The 21,833-nt window shown below is 40.7% G+C and overlaps 2 protein-coding genes, 1 non-coding gene and 1 pseudogene across 9 annotated transcripts in view; 1 reads left to right on the top strand and 3 right to left on the bottom strand.

Moving 5' to 3' along the window:
• Positions 1–7,016, bottom strand: part of IARS1 (isoleucyl-tRNA synthetase 1) — an 83,501-nt gene extending 76,485 nt beyond the window's left edge. Inside the window, exons 1-3 of one of the 3 annotated variants that reach the window (XM_071216587.1) lie at positions 6,709–7,016; positions 1,083–1,208; positions 158–314 (exon numbers count right to left, since the gene is read on the bottom strand). In XM_071216587.1, the coding sequence (XP_071072688.1) occupies positions 158–314; positions 1,083–1,201 (276 nt within the window). In that variant the 5' untranslated portion in view covers positions 1,202–1,208; positions 6,709–7,016. Of the gene's footprint in view, positions 1–157; positions 315–1,082; positions 1,209–2,505; positions 2,755–6,604 lie in introns of those variants that run through there. The other 2 variants (XM_058301477.2, XM_071216588.1) reach the window with 2 other exon arrangements.
• LOC111762694 (small nucleolar RNA SNORA84) lies at positions 2,618–2,751 on the bottom strand. Its single transcript, XR_002795740.1, has one exon. It is a non-coding gene; the product is annotated as a small nucleolar RNA SNORA84 (small nucleolar RNA).
• On the top strand, positions 4,001–4,833 carry LOC131279577 (glyceraldehyde-3-phosphate dehydrogenase-like; annotated as a pseudogene).
• An 8,420-nt stretch (positions 7,017–15,436) lies between the features above and the next one.
• NOL8 (nucleolar protein 8) overlaps positions 15,437–21,833 on the bottom strand; it is a 34,294-nt gene continuing 27,897 nt past the window's right edge. For 3 of the 5 annotated variants that reach the window (XM_004452274.5, XM_004452275.4, XM_071216589.1), the window contains exons 14-17: positions 17,778–17,904; positions 17,117–17,187; positions 16,428–16,510; positions 15,437–15,966 (exon numbers count right to left, since the gene is read on the bottom strand). In XM_004452274.5, the coding sequence (XP_004452331.1) occupies positions 15,916–15,966; positions 16,428–16,510; positions 17,117–17,187; positions 17,778–17,904 (332 nt within the window). In that variant the 3' untranslated portion in view covers positions 15,437–15,915. The remainder of the gene's footprint in view (positions 15,967–16,427; positions 16,511–17,116; positions 17,188–17,777; positions 17,905–21,833) is intronic. The other 2 variants (XM_023587042.3, XM_004452276.4) reach the window with 2 other exon arrangements.

Raw genomic sequence — 21,833 nt, 5'->3', positions numbered from 1 at the left:
AGAAATTAATTATAAATGATTATTTTTATAATGGAAATGAAGTAGAAGAAAAAGTATGACATACAATCCAAATTAATCATACTTAAACATATTGTATGACAAAATCTAATGCTTAAAAATATCAGAATACTATAAGGCTGGAGGCAACTCAACATACCACAGGTAAACCATGACAGTCCCATCCAAATCTTCTGTCAACGTGAAATCCACTCTGGTGAGCATATCTTGTAACAATATCTTTAATTGTTCCTGCAAGTATATGCCCATAGTGAGGCAATCCGGTTGCAAAAGGAGGCCCATCATAGAAGGTAAATCTAATAGAGGTAATAAAAATGCATGACGTTATTCCTTTAAAACAGCAAAAATTTAGGACATTTTTCTATAGATAGCTCCCTTTATAGTGCAATCTTTGGAGAGAGGAAAAGCAGTTCAGAATAGCCACGTCAAAGACATAATGACCATGTATGAGGGCCCAGGTTCAATCTCCAGTATCTCCCCCACCCTACCAAAAAAAAGACAGTGGACATAGTGAGTCAGATGTTTACTAGAGGTGCTGCTTCAGAAAGGCTATTAACAGTGGAGCTGAGGAGAATTCTGTTCAACTCTCCACTGTTCCTTTATTAGTTTCATGACATAAAGCAAGTTACTTATCTGATCCTGAGTTATTTCATCAGTAAAGGAGGGCAATATACACCTATCTCATGAAGTTTTTGAGCAGAGAAGAAACATGATGAAAACAGTGATTAAGACTAGTTTTTAGGTAACAAGACTAGAGACAGAAAATACCCAATAGGAGGCCATCACCAGTCTAGGTAAATGAGGGTGGTGATATTTGTAAGGGTGCAAAGAAAGAGGGTGATACACAAATTCTAGTCCATTCAGGGAACCTCTTAAAGAAACAAAATCTGCCCTTATAAATAAGAACTCGTTCATTCATACCTGAGCACCTTACAGACAGAAATGAGACTCTAGGGATATACAAAGATGAATAAAGAGTTTCTGTTTTAATGGGACCCAGTCTAAGAAGTGATTATTCTTAAGACTATTCTTAAGGACTCTCTTTACCAAAGGAATTCACATACTTTGGCTTATTTTTTGACTGCTTTAAGCATTCCTGAAAACAATTAAATTCGGACCAGAACTGTAAGATTTTCTCTTCTTCAGCAGGAAAACTGATGTTTTCTGGAACTTGCTGAACCATTTTGTTGCTGCAAGAGAAATCAAATTTATTATTCCTGAGAGAAGTCTAGGAAACACAGTACCGCATTATTAAAATGGGTATATATATCACCACCTATGATACATGATACGCTAAAAAATTAGATTAACTGGGATAAAATTCACACATCATAATTAAACTGTACAAATTTAAATTGTATAATTCAGGTTTTTAGTACATTCACAAGGTTGTGTACAACCATCACCACTATCTAATTCCAGAATATTTACATCACCCCAAAGAGAAATCCTGTACCTGTTAGCAGTCACTCGACTCCTTCTTACCTCATGGCAACCACTAATCTCTACCTCTGTGGATTTGTTCTAGACATATCCTATAAACAGACTCATATAATATGTGGTCTTTTGTGTCTGGCTTCTTCTAGCATGTTTCCAGGGATCATTCATGTTGTACCTCCGTACATTTTATGACTGAATAAAAACTCAAAATGTGGATATACCACATTATGTTTATCCATTCATTAGATGATGGATATTTGGGCTGTTTTCACTTTTTTGCTACTACGAATAGCGCTGCTGTGAATATACATGTACAAAGTTTTGTGTGAACATGCTTTCATTTCTCTTGGATTATGTGCTGAGGGATGGAAATGCTGGGTCATATGGTAACTCTATCTTTAATTGTTGGTAAAGATATGGTAACAATATATTTAATTGTTCCTGCAAGTATAAGCCCATAGTGAGGCAATCCAGTTGCAAAAACGAGGCCCATCATAGAAGGTAAATCTAATAGAGGTAATAAAAATGCATGATGTTATTCCTTTAAAACAGATAGCAAAAATTTAGGACATTTAGTTAAAAAAAGTGTTTAACTTTATGAGAAATTGCCAAAAAAAAAAAAAAGTTTTCCTGGGTGGCTGCACCATTTTACATTTTCCCAGTAGTGTATGAAGATTTCATTGTCTCCAAATCCTCACCAATACTTGTTATTGTCTGTCTTTATGATCATTGCCATCCTAGTTGGTGTGGAGTGGTATGTCATTGTGGTTTTGAATTGTACTTTCATGATAGCTAATGATGTTGAATGCTTTTTCATGTGTTTATTGGTCATTTGTATATCTTCTCTGGAGAAATGTCTATTCAAATTCTTTGTCCATTTTTTAACAGGTTGTCTTTTTATTACTGAGTTGTAATATGGCAGGCACATCAAAGTCTGAGAATCACCACTCTCCCATAGTTCTGAAAATTATGAAGAGCTACCTACCTAAACTTTTTTTTTTTTTTTAAGAAAATGAGATTTAAGCTTTCTGAGAATAGGGCTCATACCTTTTATTGAATTTTCTATAGAGTCACTACTGCCCCAACCAAATTAAGAATCACTATATTACTATGCCAAACACAAAGACTTGGTGTTACGGTGCTGACTGTTCCAGAAGAACCATGTGCCAGTGGCCGGGCTATGGCGACTGCTGAGGGAGAGCAGACCCCATGCATAAACCACAGGATTGCTCTGGCCCACTGCTATGCACTGGAGAGCTGTACTTGCACAACAGCATCCAGCAACCACAGGGCTCGGGGATGGGGACGCTTGACCTCCCAGGTTGTGCTTAGAGATGCAATTGGCTCTTCTACAATCCAGACCTTACTTACACCCTTCCCTTTTCTGCCACTCCTGTAGGATTCCTTAGCCTCAATCTCCTCTTCATCAATTTCTAGAAGGCTCTCCTTGACCTTCACTTCTGTTCACCTCAACTCATCTTGGAAAAGCATAGAAAAACACTTTTTGTTTAAAATAAATCTCAAAATCATCCTTGCCATATGTGCTTTTCTTTTTACTTCTAGTATACTAGTGGTTCCACTATTCTTTCTTTTAACTAGATGTGAAATACTACCTGGATGATCCCCACATCCTATTAAATGACCACATCATGTGGATCTTACTTCTAAATCAATTTCTCTATCCTCTCCTTATCATTTTCAGGTCTTCATAAGCTATTGATTAAGTCAGATTTAATCCCAAAGGTGAGTCCATCCACACTCTTCTCAATTTGGAGATGTCCTCTTAATACATACCCCACAAATACACTCACACAAATGTACAAAATATGCACAGAAATATATTCATTGAAACGCTGTTTCCAGAAGTAAATAATAAGCAAACTAAATATCCATGAATAGGCAACTGAAATAAATTAACAACCAAGTGAATAGCATGCAGCTATTTAAAATAATAAATTGGGACATATTAATTATATGCATTATCTATACAGGAGGGAAAAAAAGAGCAAGTCACAGGACTGTAAGTGTAGTATAATATTTGCAGAAGACTTTTACAAATATACAAATCTATGTTTTAAATATTTTTGTACTTGAATTTAGAAGGCTACCCACCAAAAATGACTAGGGCTACAATCAGGGAGGACTGGAAGGAAAAGGCATGAAAGAACAGTGTATTTATTTGTTACTTCAGACTATTTTGTTTTAATGCTTTATTACTTTTTATGAGTATTAACTTAAAAAACTTTTATAATAAAGAAAAAAGTAAACAGTATATATCTTACATACCATTGTAGAATAATCTTCCTAATGGAAAAGCTCTGAAAGTATCATTTCCATATTTTAAAAAATCCAAAAAAAAAAAAAAAAAAAAAAAAATCCAAAGGTTCCTCATTCCCAACAGAAAAAAGTAGACATTTCAGTGGGGCACTCAAGGCCACCATGATCTTAAACCAAATATACTTCTCTTATCCCTGAGTCATAAAACTCAAGCACCAGACTCTGCTCCTCTCCATCTGACAGACAGCTGCATCCCTGAGATATGATGGTAACAGTTGGAGTAAACAGATTGGCCCGTATTGGGTACCTGGTCACCAGGGCTGCTTTTAACTCTGGCAAAATGGGGACTGTCACTGTCAATGACCTCTTCATTGACGTTAACTACATGGCCTGTAAGTTCCAGTATGTTTTCACCCATGGCAAGTTCAAAGGCACTGCCAAGGCTGAGATTGGGAAGCTTGTCATCAATGGGATGCCCTTCTCCATCTTCCAGAAGTGAGACCCATCAACATCAAATGGGGTGATGCTGGTGCTGATAATGTTGTGGAGTCCACTGGTGTCTTCATGACCTTGGAGAAGGCTGGGGCTCACCTGCTTCTTGCACAAGAAACTGTCTGGCTCCGCTGGTCAGGTCATCCATGTCAACTATGGCATCATGGAGAGATTACTGACCACAGGTCCATGCCATCACTGCCACCTAGACGACTAGCGATGGCCCCTCCAGGAAATGGTAGCGTGACAGCTGCAGGGCTGTCCAGAATATAATCCTTGCATCTAATGGTGCTGCCAAGGCAGTGGCCAAGGTCATCCTGAGCTGAATAGCATGTTCACTGGCATGGCCTTTTGAGTTCCCACCGCCAGTGCATCCATCATGGGTCTGACCTGACATCTGGAGAAAGCAACCAAGTTCGATGACATCAAGAAGGTAATGATGCAGGTATGAGAAGCTACAGTGAAGACCAGGTTGTCTCTTGCTACTTTAACAGTGACATCTGCTCTTCCACCTTTGATGACGGGGCTGGCAATGCCCTCAACGATCACTTTTGTCAACGATTTCCCAACACTGATAATCTCCCATCCTCGAGAGTTTCCCCCTGAAGGGGAGGGGATTACAGAGTCATACCTTGTCATGTACCATCAATAAAGTACATTATACCTAGCCCCAAAACCAAAAACGAAGATACTGAAGCTCCAACCACACCACACTGTGAAGAAACAAAACTGCTTTCCTTTATCAGGCCCCTTCTCCACATAATCTAGCACTAGTTAGCTCTCCTCACTGAGGCTTTCACTAACCCCCTTTTACAGAAGTAGCATTCCCTCCCTTGAACACCCATATCCATTCCTATACTGCACATGGTGGTTTATTTATATTGTATGTCCTACATACTCTCCAATCCAACCATAAGCTTGTTGTTGGCAGAAATATTTTGCAAATTAACCTCCAGCATATGCCTGCAAATGGCAAGTGCCCAACAAATGTTTGCTGAAGAAATTAATAGCTTTCTCTGCATCTTTTAGTTCTTGAATCAGAGATACTTTTTCCCACTTCCCTCTCCAATCTATCCAACTCCATGGGCTCTTCTTGGTACAAGATAGTGGTTAAAAATGATGGGCTTTGTAATTAGACAGTTCTGATACCACCACTGAATATGTGAGCTATAGGAAAAGTTAAATCTTTAAACCTCGATTTGATTATCTATTAAGGAAGGGTCATAAATCCTTAGAAAGCTATTTTAATGTTAAGTAAAATAATAGCCATCACAGATAACAGCAATCACATGCTACCTATGTAAGCTATTATTATGTCTTTGCTCACAAACTCAATTCTATTGCCCTTGCCCAAGTACTATACTATGGTCTATCTTTCCTCAAACTTTTAAAACAATCTACACTTAGGTGTCTTCTCTTCCATACAAATTACTCTTTAATCACTTACAAAGAGAATATATCTCCCACCATTTAACTGATATTTGCCTTTTTAATGTTACTCATAGTATTAAAAATCCCCTAAATCAATTATTTCGCTTCTTATTTCACCAAATGCTAAAAGTAATGTTTTCCTACCTTATTGAAAATCCATCTTCTCTTTCTGGACTCATTTGAAACACCACCTCATTCAATAAGTCAACTATAAATTTATAAGCCTGGAAGCTAAATTCCATCTCCCACCTATTCTTGACACATGCGCTAAGCTGCAGGCAGTGTTGACAGTGATTTCCCCTTCGCTATAATTTACTTATGGTCTTCTCCCAAATTTTGGGTTCTCTTCTGGCCCTTCTTGTCCTGTACTCCAGTTCCTACTTATTCTTCAAGACCCAACCCCAACGCAGCTCCTGAGAAGCGTTCTCCCACGTCCATGCCCCAGTGAAGACCTTTCTTCCTCCTCTGTGCTCCTGGCGTTGCGTGCAGACGTCTTCCACAGCACTGGGCATAATGCCACAACAGAATGTGCGTGAACTGAGAACGAGGACACAGCACCTTTCTCCTCTCTGGTCCCTAGTCCCCACTAACAGATGTTCACATGAACCAGTTACGGTGATACTAAACCATGCTTTGTTTTTTTTTTTATTAGTACCTTGATTTCGAAGTAATTTCGCCCACCTTCTGAACTTCTCGAGTGTGCTCAATCACACTGTTTCTCAAGAAGTGTTATCATTATTCCCGTTTACAAACGAGGAACTTAAAAGAGGACTGAAGTCTTCGGTCCAAAGCCGCGCTGATATGAAGACGACAGGCTAGGATTCGCACCCCGTTCTTCGCTCTTTAGCCCCAGGCCGCCTGCTACCTTTGTTCTTTGGAAATAAATACGCAACTAACACAAAGCAAGCCCTGAAGAAGCATTTTTTAAAAAAAATTCGTGTTCTACCTTCTCCGGGAGTAAAGCGTGCGCGACCCCTCCCTCCGCCTCGCTTCTCCGGGTGCAGGGGCCTCCGTAGGGCGCAGAAGCCGGCCGACAGGCCGGGACCGTACCTGGGGGGCCACGGCGGGCCCAAGAGGGCGGGGGTGGCAGTCAGCAAGTCCCCGCGTGTCCGCTATCTCTGGAGGGTGCCGGCGTCCACGCCGCAGCAGGGCGAACGTAGATGATGCAACGTCCAGACAGCGCCAGGCAAAGAGTCAGGAGCCTGCTGCGCACCGGCCAATCACCTCGCGCTACCTGAAACCCACCAACAAACCTTCTGCTGATTGGTCAGCAGGGTCCCAGTCAAGTCACGGCCGCCAGGGTTGTGCGAGTAAGGTGAGTAGACATAGGGAATGCAGCCGCTCGGCAATGAAAAGGAAAGGACTGTTATACGCGCGACGGTCCAAATGGATCTCGCAGACGTAATGATGAGCGAAAAAGCTCACGCACTGCATCATTCCATTTATAGGAAACGATAAGGGGCAATTTAATCAACGGTCATAGCAATCAGAATGGAGACCTTTCTTAGCTGTTGGTCTCCATTATGGGTGGGGTGGTTGGGGATTGTTTAGGAAGCGGCAAGAAAGGAAATTAGGGGAAATAGATGCTAATTTTTATACCTCACAGTTGATTGGGGTTTTGGTTACACAGCTGCCTGCATGCGTCAAATTAATATAACTGTACGCTTAAGATCTGTATTTCACCACGTTTACGTTATATCCAAAACTCATCTCCAAAAAGTATATCCGGAAAAAAAAAAACTTAACGGAGCTGTGACCTTCAGCTATTATACTGTGTGTGCGGCCGTGAGGAGTCAATTCCAAAGCTACTTTCCCTTGGGAGGAAAGCAGTTCTAGGCTCTAGAGCAGTGGGAACCTGCATCCAAATTCTCTCTCTGGAGAGTTGCTAAGCTGCAGACATAGTCCTGGGCCACTCGCTAGGCCTGCTGAGTTCATCTCTGGGGATAGGCCCCAGTAATCTGCATTTTAACTCGCATCCCCAATAATTGTGCTTTCTAATCTTCGCGACGAGTCTATTTGGAGCCACCCTCCTTTTCCTGAGGGAAAGACAGAGGCCTATAGAACTGTCAGTGAGGAGCCAAACACTCTGGGTCAGTGGTGTTCCAAGGAAGCCTCCCCTTCTGTCTCCTTCATTGATAACTCATGAATTCTCCAGGACATTGCTGCAGAAATTTTAAAGGGTTATATGGAATGACATGACAAAACAAAAAAGGAAGGAAGGGCCTGGCAAAAGCAGTCTTTAAACTTTTATTGTGCTTTGTTTAATATTGTTTATTGTAGTGGGAAAATTATTTTTATTAAATTAGCTATATCTAGATATACAAAAGAAAAAAGAAAAAAATTGCTTTATCTTTGCCCAGCACATTGACAAATTGAGAGCAATTCTGTGTGTAACTGCCTCTTTCATGCATCAGAGGGACAGGGGAAATTGATCTCTTCTAGAATAGGTAGGAAGCATTTGCTTAATAAGTTTAACAAGAACATGTTGACTGTTTAGCATTCACTCAGCAATCACTTATGGTCTAGGAATGCCCTGCTGAGTGATTTCATGTCCTTGATCATAGGGGTAACTCTCAATAATTCAGTAACTTAACTCACTTGACCATATATATCTTTGGTTTATTACTTCTAAGTATTGGAATATGTTTTAATATTTTACATTCCTCAGATTGCCTCCTTGTTCATCTCATTTGTCCACAGAGACCAGATTAGGGGAGGATGAAGGGCTCCCAGACTGATATCTCTAGAGAAAAAAAGGCGGAGATGAGGGAGATTGATGGGTTTGATTATTTAAAGATTGGATTGAAAAACATTTTACAGAACTTTTGGAAGGTATGGGAAGGTATACCTGGAAAAAAGTTGAGCAAATAAAAGAATTCCAGGAAAAAGAGTTAAATGTGGTCAAAATATCCTACTTGAATTAAAGTGTTGAGTCATTATTTTTCCGAGCAGGAGTCGATAGGTAATGTCTAAAACTGAAAATCCAAGATATCACAGCATAGCAGGTAGAAACAGAGATAAATACCAGAGGAAATGTAATTATTGAACGTGGAGCAATAATTGGGGGTGGGCATGTGCTTACTGTTTTTCATGACAAATCTAATTCTATTTTTCCTTTCATTTTTTATTTTGACATATATATATCTTGGTTTTATAAAAGCCATGAAGGAAGCAGACTTGGTCCAATGGATAGGGCGTCTGCCTACCACACTGGAGCTCCCTGGTTCAAACCCCAGACCTCCTTGACCCTTGCGGAGCTGGCCCACGTGCAGTGCTGATGTGATGTGTGCAAGGAGTGCCCTGCCACGCAGGGGTGTCCCCCGCATAGGGGAGCCCCACGTGCAAGGAGTGTGCCCTGTAAGGAGAGCCACCCAGCACGAAAGAAAGTGCAGCCTGCCCAGGAATGGCACCGCACACACGGAGAGCTGACACAGCAAGATGACGCAACAAAAAGAAACACAGATTCCCGGTGCCGCTGATAAGGATAGAAGTGGTCACAGAAGAACATACAGTGAATGGACACAAAAAGCTGACTATGAGAATAAAGAAAAAAAAAGAATATACTAAAAAAAAAAAGTCATGAGACTAGTACAAAGAATTACTGTGTATCCTTTCCCTTGATTCTTCAAATGTTAACACTTACCTCATTCTCTCCCTTCTCCCTTTCTCTCCCCACCCTCTCTCTATACATACACAAACTTGTTTTCAGAACTATTTGAGAGTATATTGCAGTCAAACTAGTCCTTTAATGTGTCTGTATATACACCTTTAAAAACAAAATCATTCTTACAATGTATCAAAATCAGACTCATCCAGTTGTCCTAATAATGTCCTTTATAGCCAAAGAAAATACTGAGTTATGAGTTAAATTCAGTTGTCAGGTGTTTTTTTTTTTAATTTATTTCTCTCTCCTTCCTCCCTGCACCCCCACTCAGTTTTCTGCTGTCTGTGCCCATTCGCTGTGTGTTCTTCTGTGTCCACTTGTATTCTTGTCAGCAGCACTGGGAATCTGTGTCTCTTTGTTGCATCATCTTGCTGCATCAGCTCTCCGTTGTGTGTGGCCCCACTCCCAGGCAGGCTGCACTTTTTTCATGCAGGGCGGCTCTCCTTACCAGGCACACTTCTTGCATGTGGGGTTCTCTTGTGCCGGGGACACCCCTGTATGGCAGCGCACTCCTTGAGCACGTGAGCACCGCGTGTGGGCCAGCTTCACCACACGGATCAGGAGGCCCTGGGTTTGAACCTTGGACCTCCCATGTGGTAGGCGAATGCTCTACCCATTGAGCCAAATCTGCTTCCCTCGGCTCTCGTCTCCTTTAATTGGGAAGTTATTCTGTTATTGCATCTTATGGTATTGAAGTTTTTGAAGGGTACAGACTGGTTACTTTGTGAAGTGTCTTTAATTTGGATTTGTCTGATGTTTCCTCATCATTCGATTCAGGTTATTCTCTTTTGGAAAGAATGGCATGGATGTGATGTTGTGTTCTTCTCAGTATATCACACCAGGAGGCACATGATACTGATTTGTTCCATTACTGGTGATGTTAACTCTGACCATTGGTAAGGTCAAAGTTACTGCCAGGTTTTGTCATTGTATTTAAAAAGTAACTTTTTTCCCTAACTTTGTATAATTAATAAGCACCTTATTGGCATATATTATAGTCTCTTTGACTTTTTAAAATTCATTTTAATTTGCTAGTTTCCCTGCCTCCGCCATGGCTCTCTCTCATCTGTTTACTCATTGTTTTTACTTGTTTGTGCTCCTTGTCTGCTCATTGTTGGTTTTTTTGCTCGTTGTCTGCTTGCTTTTTCTTTAGGAGGCACCAGAAACTGAAACCGGGGCCTCCCATGCAGGAGGCAGGTGCCCAACTGCTTGAGCCACATCCACTCCCTGTTCTTTAATTTTTTTATTCTCATTGTGTGCTTATTGTTTTGCTTGTTGTCTTGCTTGTTGCTTTTGTTCACTGTCTGGTTGTTGTTTTTGCTTGATGCCTGCTCGTCTTCTTTAGGAGGCACCGGAAATTGAACCTGGGGCCTCCCACATGGAGGCAAGCACACAACTGCTTGAGCTGCATCTGCTCCCATGACTTTCAAAATTATGTTTATTTATTACACTGATTTTAAAAAGTGGCTCCAGGGTCCTCTCTGCCTAATTATACACCTCTCCTGCAGTAGACCCACTCTTATGTCCCTTTTATAATTTGAGACACCATCAAAATTTTCTTCGCTTTTCTGAACACAGTATATCTAGATTGCAACCTAAAGAGCTGTTCTCTCGCCACAAATAAGCTTTTTAGTTTTCACAATAATTTTTTCCGTGCCCTACTGGAAAAAACACTTGAGTCTACATTCAATGTCATGACTTAATGTTAGCTGAATGAAGTATTCTTATTCTTTCTTCCACTTAAATAACATGAGATTCAATATTATCTGAAGAATCTAAATTATTCATTAATTCAAGAAATATTTATCTCATGCCAACTGTGCCAGAAACTGAGAACCCAGTAGTGAACATCAGAATAAGGACTTGATTCTCAAAAAGCTTACATTCTAGTGGCAGGAGAAAGCCAAAACTAAAAGTGAAAGAGAATATGAAGATAGCTCCTGGATTGGGGAGAGGGGGAATGTCTGACTTCAACTTGAAGAAAAGCACATTTTCTTTCCCAGGTTTAAGACAGGGCTCAGGGAACTGTATTCTTAACAAACATTATAGGTGCTTGAGATGGCATCTCTTGGGCGCCACTGAAGATGAACAGTGGCATAGAGAAATATGGAAGGTTATTGGGCAGTGCCAGGGAAGGCTGGTATCCATAACTTTAGGAGAACCAGCCTGCCACATTGAATTGACTTTCAAGGGATTGACTGAACTAAAGGATGAAAGACTCTAAGCTAGTTGTGGAAGAATATGGAATAAGGAAGGAGAGGTTAAAAATTTGAAGGTATTGGAGTATGAATGTGGCTCAAGTGGTTGAGCCCATGCTTCCCACACAGGAGGTGCTGGCTTTGGTTCCCAGTGCCTCCTTGGAATAAACAAGCAAACAAACAAAAAGGGCCAACTTATGGGAGCCAGTGTAGCTCAGTGGTTAAGTGCCAGTCTCCCACATGCAAGCTTCCAGGCTCATTCCCTGGGTCTGGTACCATTAAAAAAAGAAAAAGTTGAAGGTATTCACGAGGTACTATATGTGTAGGTAAAATATTTTGTATTTTAAAAAGCTGGGAAGCAGATGTGGCTCAAGTGATTGAGCTCCTGCCTACCACATGGGTGGTCTGTGTTTGGTTCCTGGTGCCTCTTAAAGAAGATGAGCAAGATAGCAAGCTGATATAATGGGCAGGCGTGGCGAGCTGACACAAGATGATGCAAAAAAAAACCACACCAGGAAAACAATGAGAGAGACAACAAAGCAGGGAGCAGAGGTGGCGCAGGTGATTAGGCTCCTCCCTCCCACATCGGAGGTCCCAGGTTTGGTTCCTGGTTCCTCCTAAAAAGAAGACGACTGGCACACGACAAACAGACACAGCAAATGCAAAACAATGTGGGGGTGGGGAAAAATAAATCTTGAAAAGAAAAGCTGGCAAGCTCTTGTTCGTGACCTAAGAATGGGATATTTAAGTTAGTGGATTTTGGGTAATGAGGTTCAGTGTGTTAATGGACATAGGGGAATGAGAAAAGGTTAATATTATTATACATTAGGAGACAAAAGCATTCACGTGTAGATTGGACCACAGAGGGGCCAAGCACTAACGAGGCCACTTGATATCACGTATTTATCTCCTTTGGGGATGGAGGGAATGGCAGATTTCATATAGCCACTAGTTCTTTGACATTCTTTCCATTGAGAACTGAGGGTCTCGTGTCTATTCCCTTTGAATCTGGGTGGACTGCATTTTTTTCTTCTACTTGTATTATTTATTATCTTTTTTTTTTTTTTTAAAGATTTATAGATCACACAAAATGTTACATTTAAAAATATAAGAGGTTCAGGGAAGCGGCCGTGGCTCAATCAATTGGGCTCCTGTCTACCACATGGGAGGCCCTGGGTTCATGTCCTGTAGCCTCCTTGTGAAGGCAGTCTCTCCCGCTCACTGTGGAGAGCCGACCAGCCCACAAGTACCGCACAGCACCGCCTGGCCCGCAGACGCCACGGAGTACTGCCTGGCCGACAAACGCTGTGCACAGCCAACTCACCAAGGTGTTGCAACAACAACAAAAAATGGGAGACAGGTAAAAAATAGCAGATGTGCAGCAAATGGACACAGCAGACAGCAAGCAAGCCGCAAGGGGGTAGGGGAAATAAATAAATACACAGAAGAATGCACAGCAAATGGATGCAGAGAGCAGAGAGCATGCAAAAAGTCACGGGGGGGGGAGGGGAGGATATAAAAAATATTTATATATAAAAATAAATATAAGAGGTTCCCATATACCCCCCTCCCCCATCTCCCACTCCTTCCACATCAACAACCTTTCATCAGTGGCATATTCGTTACATTTGATAAATACATTTTGGAGCACTGCTACACAGCATGGATTATAGTTTACATTTTAGTTTACACTCTCTCCAGTCCATTCAGTGGATTATGGCAGGATATATAATGTTCCACATCTGTCCCTGCAAAATTCAGGACAACTCCAAGCCCCCAAAACGCCCCCATATCACACCTCTTCTTCCCTCTTCCTGCCCTCAGCAACTCCCATGGCCACTGTCTCCACATCAATGACACAGTTTCTTCCATTGCTAGAGTCACAATAGTTCTATAGTAGAATACCAGTAAATCCACTCTAATCCATATTTTATTCCTCCATTCTGAGGACCCTGGGATGGCAATGTCTACTCCACCTCTAAATCGAGAGGGGGCTTAGATCCTACGTGGCTGATGGATGGGATTATGGGATTCTCCTGTTTGCAGTAGTAGACTCTCAGATTCCTGGTGTGGTGGTTGACCATCCTAACCTCCCTGTTAGCTGACCTAGGTAAGTCCAATGAACTGGGGAGTAGGTATTACAACTTTGCTGAGGCTCAGGGCCCAGCTGGCACATGGACAGTCCAGAGTCAAGTCTCCTGAGCATATAGCAACCCCAGCGCCAACCACAGGTTCAGTAAAAGTGACAAAGAGGCATGTGTAGAGAAGTCACATCTGAATCCAACTAAATCACACTCAGGAGCACAAATTCCAAAGTAGGGCCCACTGGCAAGGCAATGAACTCCAGAGCCATCTGTCATTACTGTAGGACTTGGGTGTCTCTGTAGCCCTCAAGAGCACCACTACCTGGGATTGTATCTACTTTGGCTGTCTCTGAGACCCTGGTAAGACAATGGGGGAGGACAGACTAGTGTGTCAAGCCCCCACATTGTTTTAAGAATCTATGAATCTTGTCCTCAGTGAAGCTTGGGTGTCATTGTGGGCTCCAAGGGGATTGTATGTTTTGGCCAGTGACTCTGGGCCAGTTTCTGAGCTCAGGCCTTGAGAGACTAGCAGCATCTGCTACATGCTTCTCGGACGCTTGCTCCTGGAACCCAGTCACCCTGCTGTGAGGAAGGTCATGAGAGGCACTGAGACAGTGAGTCCTCCTAGAATTGGATCCTCTAGCCCCAGCTGAGCCTCTTCCCCAAATGATGCTGCATGGAGTAGAGATGAACAATCCTTGGGGTTCTGACCAACTCGCATATTTGTGAACAAAATAAATGACCGAGACTGGGGTGGTCTGTCATGCAGCGATAGATAAGAGGGTATAAATATGATGGATGTCTAGACAAGATGGAATATTTTAATTATTTATTCTGCTGAGTGGTTGTTCCCATTTATCTGGAAACACTCTCTGGCTACTTACATTTCTTGGACCATAACTGTTAAAAAAATATTTATTGAGTACCCACTATGTGCCAGATACAGTTCTAGGCAGTGGGGACTTAATGGTTAAGAAGCCAGATTAGGGAAGCGGATGTGGCTCAACTGATGGAGCATCCGCCTACTATATGGGAGGTCCAGGGTTTGATACCCAGGGCCTCCTGGCCCATGTGCAGTGCTGCCATGTGCAAGGAGTTCCATGCCACACAGGGGTGCCCCCCATGTAGGGATGCCCCATGTGCAAGGAGTGCACCCTGCAAGGAGAGCTGCCCCACGTGACAAAAAAGCACAGCATGCCCAGGAGTGGCGCCGCACATGGGGAGAGCTGATGCAGCAAGATGACACAACAAATAAAGACAGATTCCCGGTGCTGCCTGACAAGAATATAAGCAGACACGGAAGAACACACAGCAAATGGACAGAGAGCAGACAATGGGGGGGAATAAATAAATAAAATCTTTAAAAAAAAAGGAAGCCAGATTAGATCACAGCCCCCCAAAAATTTACACTTTATTGAGAAAGACCACGGAGATGTAGATCAATAAATACTTGAGATATTTCGTATACACATCAGGGCTCAATTCTAATCACTTGGGAGCTGTCCATATAACACAATTTCTTATTAAGCCTAGTTTGTTAGGAAACCTGTCTTGAATCCTAGCCAGGAGACTTTATTTATGAAGTATTAAATCTGCTTTCTTAGCTGGATTTATAGTTCTGACTTATTCTGACTACTTATCTTTCAGATGTGGTTATTTTTCATAAGCACCTGATCTAATTAGACTTTCCGGACTGATGTGCCTGCCCTCCTATGCTGCTCCCTAATTTCTGGAAGCCAAGGACAAGAGTACTTTGTTTTCTATTTCCTTTTCTGATCCTCACACAACTGTCTCATATGGTATTGTTCTGAAGCATCCTATACTTCAGCAGATCACAAATATAGACTTTTAATTTGACTGTTAAAAAAAAAAAGACAAAAAAGAGATAAAGTACATTTGGTTCAATCAGAAATAAATATTTCAAATATTCTATAATTCACATAAAGTCTAACAGAAAACACAAGTGCTTTGACACATTTATTAAAAAGGCTTCCTGTAAACCTTTCATCAGAAGATGTCCATCACTTATTGAGGATGGAGGGCCAAGAGATTATATACAAAAAGTTGAAAAGTATTCTGGAGCAATTTTGTGCTTCGTTAAAAAAAAAATTTCAGTTTAATCTTTTGAAGTAATTGCTTAGGGAAAAATACAGAGGAATTCCATAGAAAAAGATAGCAACCAGAATGATATTCCACCAGCCAAATTTTGAATATTCTTTCACTGTGAAATTTCTTCTTGTTCTGCTAGAATGACTTTCTAGGTCTACTTCCTTAGATGATCTGTGTTTACATTTAGTATCAATGCTGACATTTATTTTGGTTTCATTTTCCTTTTTGCATCTTTATGTTTCTTCCGACAATCCTAGAAAAACATAAAATCAAAAGCCTTTGTCAACAATAAAGGTAAACTGTTTTCAAGGTGTTGAGTAATGGTAAAGTAAAATTTAGGTTATCCACAGTCTTTGGGTTGTGGAAAATCAAGGGAGTCCATCCATTTTGCAAGCACTTACTTGGAATGAACAGGGAATATTCAAACTTTGGCCTTTAAGGATTTACTGCAATTGTCTTTAAATATCTCCTGGTTTCCTGTCACTTTATAAAAAAGCCCATTTGGGATTCTGTGAAAGTCACTCAATCTGGCCATTCTTCTGTTTTCTCGTTTGTATCATGCTTGGGTTGACTTAAGCTACCTCTGTGTTCTCTTAAGTGTCATGACTTATTGCCATTAGTCTTACACCAGGAAAATATCCACACAAAGAAATACAAAGAATATTCTGTTCTAGGAGACTATCAGTATGGAGGTATGGAGATACAGTTACTCACCATACGCAGGTTATTTGTTCTGGCCTCCCAAGAATTCCTGCTTATATTACTTCCTGCTCCTCTCCAGAATAAGTCAGAACCAACTAGGGGAAAAACAAAAAAGAGGAGTCAGCAAATGAATACCAAAACGGACAGTATTATTGTACTGCTGTTGTCAAGGTATTATCAATTCTAGTTAAGCCCATTTTTTCCCCATTCAACATATTTTCCAAAATAAATCTTTTGTATTTTTGAAAAATGAAAATATAGTACTTTTAGAATTTTGCTGCTTAGATGTCATTTACAACTACGTAACTTTGTTTATTTCTGTTTGTGCTAGGCTTCAAGAAATGAGGAGTTCAACGATAGCCTTGGGGCCTTCACATGGACTTTTCAGGTAATAACAACATACAGGGTTTTTACATCTAGTAACTAAGCAAGTCCCTGGTACAAAACAAACCCTGTTGTTGATAAGCTATGAGCAAAGGGGGTGGTAACTGGTGAGTTCTCCATCTCTTGAGTTTCACAAGTCGACATCCATGGGTCTGAATGGAGGGAGCTAACCCACTTGACTTTACAAAGTAACTTCGGGGTCAGTACTTTTGCCAAATTATTCTTACTTGGCTGCTTGTTACTATACCAGAGAAAGCAGCGCTAAGAGCTGTATTAATACCTGTCTACTATATCATTATGTGGGAAAATGCACTTACTGTGAAGTCTGTCATCATTCTTAGAGAAAAAGAAAAATCTAACAGTCTCTTTCTCAGGTAATGATCCTTCTCTGAAGGAAGAAAGGGAGACAAAGATTGAGACAGGTGAATATTGGTTAGTTTAATTTCAATCTTTAACAAGAAATGTTTAAACTGAATATAAAAATGAACTGTTCCTCAAATATACATGCTTTGTGCTTTTTTTCCACATTGATTTTCTGTGTTACAATGACCCTGCCCTTTCTCCACTCCATTCTTCTTTGTTCTGAAGCTTTGATAATGAAGACTTGTTTAAGCACAAACTCTATCTTCCCAACATTGGTTTCTGATACCATACTCTTATCCCACTGTTACTGCCACTTCAGCTTGCCAGTATTTCCAAAGGGGTGAGGAGACAACCTGCTCTAGCATCCTTTCTCTAGCCCAGCAACTTCACCGTCAGATTCCCTTCCTGGTACACATCATACCCTCCACCCAGACTGATCCAAATCTCCAGGAAAAGGAAACAAGCTCCCCACTATAAAAACGTTAGAGAACTCTCTCAAAGAGCTAAGTGTCTTTGTGAAGATAAGCTTAGATACTTCTAAAATATCCTTAAAGTAGGTCTAACTCAGATTTTGTAAAATAGGTGCTATACCTGCATGGAAGGAAAATTGCTTACCCAGGACTGGGTTTTGTGTGATCTATTTCTTCAGCAATATCTTCCTCTTCTGAACTGCTCTCTTGGAAATGAGGTTCCCCTTTCCAGGCAATCTTTCCAGGTTTCACTGTTTCAACTTTATAGGTTTCTATATTGTTGTAACAATGAAAGACAATGAGGTTATAACTCAGCAAACAAGCAATTCTGAACATTCATTTTAGTTCTTTCACTATGTACACGTTATCTTTACATGTCTAATATCTTAATCATTAATTTAAAATAAGTAGTTGTATTAGTCAGTAGTTGTAAAGGGGTGCTGATGCAAAATACCAGAAATCTACTGGGTGTTATAAAGGGTACTTATTTGGGGTAGGAGCTTATAGATATCAGGCCATAAAGCATAAGTTACCTCCCTCACCAAAGTCTATTTTATTTGGAGCAAGATGGTTGCCAACGTCTGTGAGGGTTCAGGCTTCCAGGGTTCCTATGTTCCTGGGGCTTGCTTTACTCTGGCTTCAAGGTTCTTTCCTTCCTGGGGCTGGCTTCTCTTTCCTCTGTGTGCTGACTTCCCAGGGCTCCAGTTTAAGTCTTCAGCATCAAACTCCAAAATCAAAACTCCAACATTAAAAGCCCCTGACATCAACAGCTCCAACTCTGTCCTCTGCCATGCCCTTTGGTGGGTGGAGACTCAATGCCCTAATGATGTGGCCCAATCAAAGCCCTAGTCATAACTAAATCATGCCCAGTAATACACCGGACTGCAAACATAATCCAATATCTAGTTTTGGAATTCATCAATTATATCAAACTGCTATACTCCACTCCCTGAATTCCAAAAAGTCATTATAGTAATCAAAAAAACCTTAAATCAGTTACAATGTGAGTACTAAATCATATCATAGTCAAATTAAAGAAATAGTTTGTTTTTGGGGAAAGTCCCGACTGCTATAGACCACTGAAACTTACAAAACAATTTATCTGTTTCCAATACACAAATGGACAAAGGATAAACATTTTCATTACAATAAGGAGAAACTGGGAGAGAACCATGAGTCATGGGTCCTCTACAGCTTAGTAAACCTGCAGGGCATCCTCCATTTGATTTCAAAGTCTGAGAGTCATTCTTAAGAAGACAGTTTTTTTCCTTGGGGCCATAAGGGGGCCCACCCTTTCCAATGGCTTGCCCAACAGCCATTTTCTTGGTTCCACCCTGGTCAAGCATCAAGGTGTCAACCAAGTTCCAGATCTCTCCCTCCAAGAGTGTTGGGGTGATTGCCACACCTTACCCAATATTTGGGTTATAGTCTTAACCCCACTAGTACAGTGATGTGAAGATAACATTCCCTCTAACCTTTGGCATACAGGCTTAACTCTCTCAGAGCAATGAGTTGACCACCTGGCCTTCCCTACCCTTTGGGGGACAGATCTACCCCTCTCAGACGTGTGGGGTGCTGACCTTAACCACCCTAATCCTTGGGGAATGTGCTCCACCCTCCCTGTACCCTGGGGTGGCAAAACTCTCCCAGAATATTGGGTGGGAACATCCACTCTCTTCAACTGCTGGGGCAAAGTCACCCTCTCTGTACACATGGATGGGGTTCCTCTCTTGGCTTAAGGCGATGTCCTAATTCCAGATCTCAGCTTCCATGGTTTTCCTCTTGAAGTCATTTCCCCTTCAATCTCTCCTTTCCATGTCCTTTTTATTCCAGGGTAACAGTGGTTTTGTTCATACAGCTCTCTGAAAAAGTCTGTTGGTTTAGCATGCAGGAAGCAGGGGTCCAAGCCATCAGACAGTAAGACTTTCCACAAGTCTTCCCAACATAACTGCATCTTCAATCCTGGTTTACAAGTTCCAAGTTTAGTTAAGTCCTCCAATGTGGCACTTTCATCTGGGAGCTTGATCTCCAGAGGCTTGGAATTTCCAGAATCAGTTTCTGTTTTCTTTGTGCCCAACAGTTCCATCCTTAGCATATCTCTCTCGTCTAGCATTTTGCTATAAGCAGCAAACAGAAGCCAAGATGCATTCTTCAGCTAAATGCCCAGGCTTGCCATTTTCAAATTCTGCCTTCCATAAAACACCAGGAGTTAATCTTGCTAAATTCTCTGCAACTTTAAAACTCGGATCGCCTTTCCTCCAGTTTCCAATAATAATTTCATCATTTACGTCTATGGCATCATGAAAAGTCTCTTTAGCATCCATATTGTTATCAGTCTCTTGAAAGCGATCTAGGCCTTTTCCATTAAGCATCTCACAATTCCTCCAAAAAATACCCTCTAACCATTATAAAACCGTTCCAGCATTTCAGTAATTGCAAAAGCACTTCCCTAGTCCTTGGTACCAAATTCTGTATTAGTCAGCCAAAGAGGTACTGATGCAAAATACCAGAAATCTGCTGGGTGTTATAAAGGGTACTTATTTGGGGTAGAAGCTTACAGATACCAGGCCATAAAGCATAAGTTATCTCCCTCACTAAAGTCTATTTGGAGCAAGATGGCTACCAACATCCGAGGGTTCAGGCTTCCTACTTCCTGGGGCTTGCTTTACTCTGGCTTCAAGGTTCTTTCCTTCCTGGGGCCGGCTTCTCTTTCCTCTGCGTGCTGACTTCCCAGGGCTCCAGTTTAAGTCTTCAGCATCAAACTCCAAAATCAAAACTCCAACATTAAAAGCCCCTGACATCAACAGCTCCAACTCTGTCCTTTGCCATGCCCCAATCAAAGCCCTCGTCATAACTCAATCATGCCCAGAATACACAGATTACAAACATAATCCAATATGTTTTTGGAATTCATCAATTATATCAAACTGCTACAGTAGTATTACCTTTTAGAATTTTACTCATTTCTTTTTACATTTTTAGAGTGATCTGATAAAGAGTATAGTAATACCATAAAAAGCTAAAAGTATTCTAGTTATAAATGTGTGTTATAATTTACAAAGGTACCAGCAAAATAAACTTGGCACCTGTGCCAACATGAGAAGACTAAAATATAACATGATGCAGTTAAACCAGGTTTCCCTTTCTGGTTATTTAAAATGAGAAAAGGAATGTATCTTTACATTTTCAATTAACAACACCTCTTTCTACAACTGCTGAAAAAGTCACTGCTATAAGATGTGGACTTCATCTCATAAAACCCCAACATTCCCAAGTACTCAAAGCACATCTCCCAGTGTGCTGGGGTGTCTTTAGGATTCATTTCAAGGTCAATTTCTTTATACTTGGCTCTGAAAGAGGAATTACAGTTAATGTTCACATTAGTGCCAACTCTACTCAACAGTTTATGATTGACCTTGGTACTCAAATAAAATACACAGGCAGAGCACGTGATAGATTGTGGCTCATTCATAACATTTTTGAAAAAAATTATTAGGTATGTATTAAAAAAGAGCTGATGTTTAATACATATCTGTTAAGCACATGGATGCTATTTTTACTGCTCATTTCTAAATTAGAATCATTGTAGTTGAAGTTTGCATATATTCTTCTATATAAGTTTATATCCTGCTTTTTATAATAAACTTCCAGAAAAGCTGCATGTCTATCTTGAATACAGAGTAAGCAGCACCCTAGTAAGGGTCAGGTACTTTTAACCTGTGGTCCATGTTAGGTTTCTGAGGTGAACCTTCTGAAATGGAATGCAAAATCATAGGTGCTTTTGTCTAGTTTCTGACAAATTAAGGATAAACTTTCAAAACACTGGATTATTGCTCACATGGCATATTTGTATAAAGCTAAGAAGGTGACCTATGCCACCTTTCCATAAAAACTCATGGCATTTAACTGTATTTAAGAAACAAAGTAATAGACAACTTAAGACTCTTCCGTGTGAATATTTCTATTCAACAACAGGGACCCCTACCATACTATTCTCTGGCTTCCCTTCACATGGCAGCTAACTCAGTTTGCTCTTTTAACTGCAAAAATATTTTCTTGTATTAAATATAGCTTCAGGCACATTACATTTCTGGTCATGTAATACTGAATCACACATTATTTAGGTATAAGAATCTTTTATTCAGTTAGTGCTAAATCATGACATTTAATGGGGACTCAATTAAATCCAAACTGTTTGAAA

The sequence above is a fragment of the Dasypus novemcinctus genome, chromosome 8 (genome assembly GCF_030445035.2).
Source record: "Dasypus novemcinctus isolate mDasNov1 chromosome 8, mDasNov1.1.hap2, whole genome shotgun sequence".
Lineage (NCBI taxonomy): Eukaryota > Metazoa > Chordata > Mammalia > Cingulata > Dasypodidae > Dasypus > Dasypus novemcinctus.
The sequence above is the reverse complement of the archived record's forward strand: the minus strand, read 5'-3'. Positions and strand labels throughout refer to the sequence as shown.